The sequence below is a fragment of the Crocodylus porosus genome, unplaced genomic scaffold, assembly GCF_001723895.1.
Source record: "Crocodylus porosus isolate Cpor-Errol unplaced genomic scaffold, CroPor_comp1, whole genome shotgun sequence".
NCBI classification, from domain to species: Eukaryota; Metazoa; Chordata; order Crocodylia; family Crocodylidae; genus Crocodylus; species Crocodylus porosus.
The window spans coordinates 3,134,263-3,144,606 of record NW_017728913.1 but is presented as its reverse complement, the minus strand read 5'-3'; the positions used below and the strand labels follow the sequence as shown (position 1 = coordinate 3,144,606).

Here is a 10,344-nt window from a genome sequence, read left to right as displayed (position 1 = left end):
GGGGGGGGGGTGTTTCAATCTTAAATTGAGTACTATAGTTGTAGGCTCCCAGCTTTCTAGTGAAGCTAAATGTGTCAAAGTTGTCATGGGGGACACATCTGCCCTGGCTTACAGGCAGCACCCCAGCCTCAAATGGTATCTCTCAAGCAACAGGCTACCTAACTTCCCATCTTATCAAGGCATCGGGCTTTGCAATGGACCCAGATGCCTTCTGTGCGCTAACATCAATATAGACCACATCATCACCGGACAAATTACACAGATTTTAACATCCAAGGTTCATTCACTTGCAACTCCACCAGTATCATATAGGCAATCACCTGTTTACAGTGTCCCTCTGCTATCTACATCACACAGATGTGAAAGGATCCCTGCATGACAGAATTAATGATCACCGCTCTGACATTAGCTTCAGAAAGACACATGGGCTTTTGGCAGAACGCTTTAACCTCCCTGGACAGTTGATCATTGACTTGAGGGTGGCTGTTCTTAGAAACCAGTCTGTTCTTAAAAAACAACTTGAACAGGAAATGTGGAACAAGAAATCATTCACAAACTGGGTTGTGTTAAGTATGGTTTAAAACAGGGACTATAGACTCTTATCCCATTACCTAGGTAAGCTTTGATGACTCCTTTCTTCCTACTAATTTACTGCTTATTTATTTGCCTCTCCCAGCACTGCCTGCCTCTCCCCTTCTCCTCCCTCTTCCTTATCTTTTACATTCTAATTTCACCCTTCTGCTTATCTGCTGCTTTGTGCATGCCCTTTCACAGAATCCAATGAAGTAAGCTTCAGCTCATGAAAGCCTGTGCTATATATATCTACATTGGTTAGTCTTTAAGGTGCAAATCTACCCTGGCTTCATCAAGCTAGAGATGAGAGCCATAAATTGTATGCAAGTTTTTAAATGTTGCTAATGTTGGCCCTGTCACAAATGTTGATAAATTTTTTTGCTGCTTTGACATACATAAAGCCTGAAGGAAAGTGTGAACTACAGAGAATGGTGATGGAGTTGTCTTTAAGTTTTCCTTCACTAGAAATTCATGTCTTATACCCTACCCTTCCTGGATATTACGTATATACAGGGAGAGAGAGAGAGAATATTATATAATATATATATGTCACAAAAAACCCCACAAACCTGTGCTCTGTTTACTTTTGATGTTCTGCACAGAATGGTAATACATTAGCTTCTACAGTTAACACTATAGTGCATCTGTACTTGTGTTCCTTGGTTGGGGGAAGGGGTATTTTAATTAGTGTGGCTCTCAGGTGCTGCTCTAATTAAAATGTCTACAGCGTCTCATGTATTCAGTGTCCCATGCTTCAAAATAGTGGTGGGGGCACTTTAAATAAATCTTATTCAGTGAACCTTGTTAAAGTGCACCTGACGCCATTTTGAAATGCAGGAATGCTAATTAGAACACATCAGAGCAGGCGTCCTGCATGTGTACAAGCACCCGTAGTGCTGAAGCTACCATTTCATTTAAATGGTTGTATAAAGGGAAATTTAGACTATATTTGGGTCTGTACATTTCTTTATGTTTGCATAGTGATACAGTGAAAGAAAGGGTCTGCTTTTTTTCTTAACTCGTGCAAATATTTCACAAGTATTTTAAATGACCACTTTCCTATAGCTTCTATATGGACCTAGAAGTCAGTGCTAATATAGTGATAGAGAAGCTTATCTCTTTCTACTGTTTTGTATTCATTGTCTGATTTCCATTAAAAGGAGAAGGATTTTTTCTCCTAACCTGGGTATTTAACAACAAAGTAGAGAAATGCTGCTGTTATGAAAGAGCAGTAGATATTAAATATTCATAGCTTGCACTCAACTAATCAGAATCAGTAACCCCTGTTGCTTAGCCACAGTTCTGCTGGGTTTTTGTTGCACTGATAGTAAAGAACCATTGACATGGAAACTTGAAGTTCACGTCTGTTTTTCTGATATGTTACAAGCACAAATTTAGCATATTCTTTTTCTTTTAGGCTACACATTACCTTCATCAGTATTTCTTAAGTTTGCTTTTTTTAAATGTCTAATACGGGTAGAAAAAATAGTATAACAATTCGTTAAGACTAGTACCACTTTGTGATCTTAAATTTTAATTACTGGAACATTTGCTTCTGCCATCACATCAACTCATCCTCAAGAAAAGTCCACTTCCTTATAATTTGTTTCAAGTTACAGATACAATTTTGATTCCCTCTTTGGGCTTGCTGTAGTCTGTTTTAGGGATTTTTTTTCTCCCTTACTCTCTTATACTCTTCCTTCTCTCACCCTGGCCCAGTTTTGCTACTTGAGGTCTAACAGCTACTTGAGGTTTAACAGCTTTTTAACCCTTTTCTTTAACAGCTTCTGTCCTACAAAGTTATAACATTAGTGCTAACATAAGCTTTGAAAAACATCTAAAACCTTATGTTTCAGTGGTTAGCCAGTCATTACTGGGAGCAGGATATTTCTTTAACCTCCCTCTGAAGCACCTGTTGTTTGCCACTGTCGGGACCTGAGATGAGATGGACAGAGGGTTGGATTCACTCATGCTGTTCCTGTGGTTCTAGCTAAGTATTTCCATGTGTGCCTGCCTCCTTTATTCCTCTGATTTAAAAATTGCATCTGAATGTACTTTCTTTTCTGTGCAGTAAGTCTTAATTTCTCTTTCCTCTGCTTTTATTAATTGTTGCTCCTGCAATAATTAATTAAGACCCCTGGTACAAAAATCTAGGTCAGTAGTAGACCTGTCCTTCATCTCTGGATTTACTGGTGCCACGGAAGCCCGAATGTGGTACATTTCAATGCAAAACATACTTATTTGAGTTAGCACCTGCTTATTTCCAGGTTGTGGTTTTATATTTGAGCTCACGGCTTTTTTGTTGTTATTGTTGGGGGGGGGGTTGGTTTTTCGTTTTTTTGTTTTTTACTCCTAACAGGGTGCATCTACATGAGATGGTTACTGCATAGTTGCATAATTAGCTCCACAGTAAAGTCTCAGCATCTACACATGCAGCCCTATTAGGCTGTAGTAAACTAAAAACACTGACATAGGTTAGTACTTATAAATACAATAGTATCCTATGATGGCATTATTTAGTGCGCCACAATGCGTGTGTGCAGATGTTGATGGGGCTGGTTGGGGCATGAGGGTGCCGGCTAGCCCTGCACTGAAGCACCCTCATGCCCCACCCTCCACAGCACATTGAGCCAGGTTGGAGCAGCCCCTGACTGGCAGCTGGGACTGCTCTGACCTGACTCAATATGCTGCAATCCCAGGCACATGCATAAACACAAACTCTGCCAGAGTCCATTGAATCGCACTAATATCGTGTAGATTTGCCCACAAAATTACACATTTTAGCTGTACTTAAATGGCATCAGCAGCAGCAGTATTTGTGTGATGCCATTAGGGGCCTTACAGGATTGGGGTTGGAGAAATGGGCTATGATGTTAGGTTCTGTTCCTATCTAACACTGGTCAGGTCACTTAGGACAAGTGTCTAAGCTGAGGTGCTTATTTGTACAACTTATCAGCAACTACACTGTTAAAATCAACAAGAGCTGGCAGTCTTTAGCCACTGTCAAATCAAAACTCCATTGTCTGGAGCGCCCGTTGACTTCACCTGAGTGTTTTCACCCAGTTCTTATGAAACCCAGGCCATAAGTTAGGTACCTGAAAACTGAGATTTCTGTCAGTAGACACTTTAATAATGTATGATCTAACTTCCTTGTGCTTCTGTCTTCTTATCTGAAGGATGGTGATCAAAACATTCTCCTACCTGACAAGTGTGCAGTGAGAGTTACTTCATTAATATTTTTTAAACATTTTGCAGTACTCCTTTGGAAGGTGCTAAGACCAAGCCTTCATAACCAGCCTGAAGAGCTGTGTATTGCATGTCGTCTATATACCAAACTACCCCTTAGAAGCTACTTTGCATCCCAGCTTACCTCACCAAAAGACAGAAGACTAGAAATGGGCACTATAGTACATTCTCTGATGTCACACCTGGTCAAGCCTTGACATGCTACTACCTATATGTCACCCCTCCAAAAAGTCTTTATAAAATTGTGTTTTCTTATGTCCTTTTCATTTGAAGTCCAGCACCCATTGCATGGGAGAACAGTATTAGTTCCACTATGAGGGAGGGCCCTACATAACTTGGGATTTGCCCCCATCATTATAAAGTTATCTCACTTGTGGGCAGCTTATGCAAATGGTAATTTTAATTGGTTTTATAAGCTTTTACCCATTATGGTTATATGTGCTTTATAAAGCACTAAACAAGTTATATTTAGCTTCTCAAGAGAATCTAAAAGTATGAGTTATGTTATCTCTACATGGTAGTGTTACAGGGATGTAGCCGTGATGGTCCAGGAATCACGTGAAAAGTAAGGAATCTTTTGGGTGATATCTTTTTATTGAATCACCTGCAATTGTTGTATTTATGTAGCATTTTGGGATATTATATACAACAAAAATGCTAGCTCCTACAAGCAGGTTGCATAACCTGGGGGTTTCCACAAGCTGAGTTTGTATTCCAAGGAGCTCCCCAGTCAGTCTTCCCAAATAAAGCACAGTTTTTGAGCAGTGAGCAAATGAACACTTCAACAAACAAAACCAAACTCTTCTGCCCCATCCCCAGTACTAGGAGAGGAGCATTTTAGCTCTGGCTCCTGGATAGCAAGCTTGTTCCGTTCACAGCTTGTTTCCTGCTTACAAAACTCCTCCTTCACAGTTTGCAGCCTTCCTGCTCTTGCTATACTGGGGTTCTAAGCAGGGCCAGATTAACGCATAGGTAAACTAGGCACATGCCTAGGGCCCTGAGCGGTTGTGGGGCCCTGGTCCTTCCCTCCATGGCAGCAGTGTGAATGGTCCTGTTCACCTCTCTTCCCTTCCCTTCCCCTCTGTCAGCCTTTCTACTGCATCTTAGCAGCGGCTCCAAGCCCTGCTTCCTGTGGGCAGCAGCACCAGGGTGGGAAGGGGGATCTCGACCAGCTTGGGGTCCACAAATTTGTTTGCCTATAGCCCACTAAAGAGTTAATTCAGCCCTGTTCTAAGATCTCAGTGGGACACTCCATCCTTTTCCAAATACCGTTCAGCTGTGCTTCCTCAACAGAGTAGACTGTTCCCTCTTAAAGGCACCAGACCCCTCTGTTACAGTTCTACTATCGAGGAGGGGTATGGACTGTGGTTTATACAGTAATCAATGAGCCAGAATCTTAGCTTGTATAAATCCCCTTAGTATACAGCAGTAAGGCCAAAGAATCTGTCCTTTTTACATATTTTTTAAATTATGCATATTAATGCATTCGATTTTTCCACTAAAAAGAAATATCCTATTTCTCATTCCCAATCATTTTTGGTGTACAAGGAAGAAAAGAACAAAGTTGCCCTTGCAGTTCTCTTAAAGCGTTTAATTGTTTTTACAATTGAGATTTAAATGGATTGATTTTTTCCTGCTGCTAATTAATTTGTAATACTTCTGCTATATGTCGAATACAGCTAATTCTGTATTATTAAGATAGGGATGAGAATCTTTTGTTTTGTTTTCTGTAATAGTAGTGCAGCTGCTGAGTTAACATGCCATACTTTTTCCTACTAAGATAGCAACAGATAATGTACTTTCAAAGTGGGACTACACGTTACCATATCCTATTCAGACAACCACCTCAACCGTATCCGTCTCTCCAAAACTTTAATTTTCAATTACAGCCACTCAGTTTACTTATAACTGGAAAAGTTCACCTGAAGGTATTTTGTAAAAACTCTCCTCTAGTTGATAAGAAAGAATGATAGAGAAATGTGTTCATAAGCATACAGACTTCCTGTATCATCTAATAGTACTATTTAGTTAATGAAATTTATATTGCTGTATAATTGGATAACCATAGCTTCTTACCTGAATCATCAGACAAGGAGATGTTGGTAAAAGTGCTATCCTCCTCTTCCAGAGGTAACTCCATTTTGTTTCAGTTTTCCAAATTTATTTCATTCGGGTATTAAGCAGAGGCAGTTGTCCCCCATTTTTTTAACTTGCATTTGACTCTTCTTGTTAAATATTTAATTATTCCATCCACCAAACAGGTGCTACCTGATCTTGCTAATGCCTGTACAGAGCTTGGTTTCAGTGTGATCTCTCATCTCAACCCTGAGCACGTTCCCGGAAATGGCTAAACTACAAAGTTAAAGTGTTATAACAGCTTGATCAGATATGTGCTGAACAAACACTATTGTTCCAGGCTGGTTGTGTGACAAGTAATGTCTTTTCACCACGAGTTTTCTCTTTAATTTCCTCATGGGGAACAGAGCAATGTTTCTTTAAAACAGAAGGGGGTAAAAAGTCATCTTTCAGTGCTCAAACAAAATTTTATGTATACCTCAGTGAAATGCAATGATCAGGTTTGGGAAAAGCAGATAAAGAGCTTAATCCTGCAAATATTTAGATACACGAGTCATGTCATTTTACTTACATGAACAGTTGAATCAAAACAAGTATGACTACTTCCACCAGTGAATTATTCACATGCCTAAGACCCCATTCTCAATGCTGTGGGTGACTGGCAGAAGATGAACGTAGTCTAAATACAGAACATTTTTCATTGCTCGTATTTTTTATACTATGTAATACTGAGAAACACAGTCTTCTTGCATTCATGGGGACTTTCTGGCAGTGTTCATCGCTTTTATCAAAGAGTCATAGTGGATATCATCACTACTTCACGGGTAGTAGATTGTTGGTTCAGAGGCTACTGGACATTGTTTATTATTTAAAGTTGTATCCAGACTGTGGATCATTTAGAGTAGGATGTTGATAACTGATTTTTTTTTCGCAATTTGGTAGCACTCAGAAAACCCAGTGAAGAGGGGAAACACAATTTTGCTAGGTACTCTACAAACATGTAATAAGAAACAGTATTTGAAAAAGCTTATGGTTTGCACTGGAAGCACTGAAACATTTTTTTTTTCAGATTTGTACACCTGAAACGAAGCACAAATATTTTCAGAATCACAGGGACAAGACAGAGGGTAGAAGAGGGATGCAGCTTAGTGATGGACAACAAACCTGAGCTTAGTTAATGAGGAGATGTTTATCTTGATCCCACAAGTAATTATTCAAATGCTTACATTTACTGACACAGCTTGTCCCAGTAATGGAAATAGACACTTGCGATAGTAATAAGGAGAAAAAGGAAAAGTGTTTTTTTCTCAGTTTATTATGGCCTATTATATTATCATTCTATCATCTTCAAACATGGTCTATCTACTAGCATGTTTAAAAGACTATGGGGAAAAACCCAGACTACATGCAATATTATAGTCCATTACATCTGAATTTTGTGAAACCTTATGCCTTTGGAATTAAGGGATGTATGTTGTTTGAACTTTGTAGCCCTTATCTAAAATGTTTAATTAACATTTCTTGCCAGTGTCAATATGTTTCTATTATATTGGCCATATGGGCTCTCTCTGGTAGATAATTTACATGAAAATTATTGGCTGCTCTTAAAGACTCTGTAACCTAGCGAATATGAATGTTGTGATGTCATTAAAGACTGAGACACTAGCAGTAGTGATGCAAAATAGAAGATATATTTTAGTATTCTCACTGAAAGAGAACGTGAGTGACTTAGCCATGTTCTGTGAGGTACTGAGCACTCATCATCTTGGAGGATGAGGTCTTTATTTCTGTGCCACTCAACACTGGGACAGCTAAACAGAGGGTTCCTAAGGGAACTATTTTTGTTGTCTTCCAGAAGCAATTAGAAGGCAGGGTAGATTTGCACCTTTTTTTTAAGACTAACCAAAAAGTGCACGTATTACCCCTGACATGTTACACTTAAGTGTAATTAACCAGTTAATCACATCTTAACTAGTTATCCAGCCACATGCTAATGCAGTTAATAGTATGATAAAACAAGGAATGAGCCAAAAAGTTATCACGCAAAATATGTCTTGCCAATAATTGAATCTGTGACCAGGCTGAAACAAGTCCAGGCAGCTGATCTGGGCTCTCAGCCACAGGAGCTTGCTACTTGCTGGTGCAGGGGTCCCAAAGATCAGGATCCTGGACACCCCCTGCACTTGGCACTAAGGCATGGTGATCTGATGCTTTATCCCACAATCACGACTCCTGCCATGCACATATGACATGGCAGGAAATGTGATTGTGGGGATCGTGCATCAGATCCCATCACACTTTTATATGCACATCTGCAGGAGCCTATGACACATGCCTATAATCTCATTCCCTGCTATGGATTTCCCTGTGTGAAACAGACATGTTTGTAGCAAAAGGTAACACAGAACTAGATCTGTGGCTTGTTGCTTAGGAATTCTGAGACTAGTGAAGTCTTTTAGTTAAAGTCCAATGTGCTGCAAGAGCTTTAAAATCCTTTTGTAGGAGGTGCTATGTAAATGCAAAGCGTTTTGTTTTTTGAAGAAGAGCAGAGAGCAGCTACACATTAAGGAGCTCTGAGCAGTTCAGCTGGTAGGAACTGCCTGCAAAGTAGTGGTGTGCCTGAGCCCTATTGGTGTAACATTCTCAGAGTGTGAATAGTGCTCACTTGAGTGATGACCATTACTGGAAAGCAAACATTAACTTGGTTAATAAAATGTTGTTCATCTTGTGGAGGTTTTTAGTAAGATGTTGATTATAGGTTGTGAAGTATCTGGCAGCAGCTACTCTTCTTTTGAAGCAGACAGACAGCCTATAACTTCTGAGGAGAGAGAGGAGTGGCTGTAGGTAAGAGGCTGCCCAAGCTGGTCTAAGAGAGCAGTCCCAGTAAAAGCCTTTTGGCCAGGCATTACACTTTTACCAACATAAGTGATAAGAAACTGGTCTATACCAACAACAGAACATAAGTTCAGCACACATAGGCTAGTTTAAAAATGGTGGAACCTGATCTAAGATTTACGCCCCGCCCCCCACACACACACGCACATACTCCACTCCCCCCTCAACCGAAAGGCGAATGTGTGTTCTGTTTGCTAGTGATCTAAACTATGCCATTTACAGAAAACCGCATAACTTAGATCAGCAGTTCCCAACACAGTGCCCCCTCCCCCACCCCAGGTTTATTTAGGTGCTTGCACGTATTTTCACAATCAGAATTCCAACAAAAAAAATGCTATCATATTGGCACCCGCTGCTTTTTCTTTTAAATTTGAATGTCTCCTTGGGCACATAAACATTGGGAACCCCTGACTTAGATCAGTTCTGCCTCTGGCTTTTTGAGTGTGTTGTACCTAGCCTTTGAGTTTACACTGAAGTTGTAGTTATTACTGGTTACAGAATCACATGAGAGATGTATGTAACCAGCACATTAGTAGAGACCAGTACGGATACTCCAGTCATAAAAAGGTGCAAACAGCTGCCAGTTAGCATTGTCATCAAGCTTTCTTTCTCTTTTTGCAGAAACAGCATTCTAGGGCTCAGATGACGTTGCCTGTGGGAAGTGTGCAAGGAACAATGTGTTGTGGAAGGAAAGCTGTGAGCACTCTCTCTAGCTACAATATCTGGAAGCAGCTTGCTATTTTCTTACTGCTGCATGTACAAAGGAACTATTCTTAGATCAAATGATTTTAAAGTAATTGTGACCTGCGAAGAAAGTCAGAACTGAGTTAAATACAGGTATGTGTGGGACGGCTTGCCTAGCCAACATGTCTGCTTAAAGAACCATGGCTTCAGGACCCAGTTCCAGCAGAGAGTAGTGCATTGACAAGAGTTTGGTGAAGCCATATGCTAAGAAAAGAATAGACGTTCAGGGCAGGAGGGGTCATAGGGTGCCTGTAGACGTGACCAGGAGCTGCTCCGACAAGCTGTAATTACAGTGCATTGGAGCAAACTTGATTAACTGAGTCTGCTGGACCATGTTAATTAGCATGCTGCAGCCAGCCCCCGTGTCTCATGTATCAGCATCGCTGTACTTCAAAATAGCAGTAGGGGCACTTTAACTAAAGGCCATTTAACTAAAGCCCTGCTGCCATTTTGAAGTTCAGGGATGCTGATAAACAAGACACTGTGGGCACTTTAATTAGAGTGGCTCTTAGAGCCACTTAAATTAAAGTCCCCTCTCCCCACCACCACCACCCCAGAGAATGTGTAAAAATGCTCATAACGATTAGAGGTGAGCAGGAGCTGAATTTCTGTTTCATGGGCAACCCTGCAGTTCAAACCTGTAAGTTCTGGTCTTGATTTAATTTTTCTCCCCCTAAAAGATGTGCTGAACCTTCAAGCAGAGGCAGATCTAGAGCGGGTACAGTTTCATAGATTTCATAGACATCAGGGCTGGAAGGGACCTCGGGAGATCATCGAGTCCAGCCCCCTGCCCAAAGGGCAGGAAGTCAG

At 40.5% G+C, this 10,344-nt stretch overlaps 1 protein-coding gene and 1 long non-coding RNA gene across 2 annotated transcripts in view; one reads left to right on the top strand and one right to left on the bottom strand.

The window, feature by feature from the left end:
* The window catches only part of SCOC (short coiled-coil protein), a 22,440-nt gene extending 16,466 nt beyond the window's left edge, over nucleotides 1-5,974 (bottom strand). Inside the window, exon 1 of the mRNA XM_019534375.1 lies at nucleotides 5,896-5,974. Coding sequence (XP_019389920.1) covers nucleotides 5,896-5,959 — 64 coding nt within the window. The 5' untranslated portion in view covers nucleotides 5,960-5,974. The remainder of the gene's footprint in view (nucleotides 1-5,895) is intronic.
* LOC109309623 overlaps nucleotides 1-9,877 on the top strand; it is a 21,817-nt gene extending 11,940 nt beyond the window's left edge. The window contains exon 3 of the long non-coding RNA XR_002100986.1: nucleotides 9,412-9,877. This is a non-coding gene — a long non-coding RNA (uncharacterized LOC109309623). The remainder of the gene's footprint in view (nucleotides 1-9,411) is intronic.
* The last annotated feature ends 467 nt before the right edge of the window (nucleotides 9,878-10,344 follow it).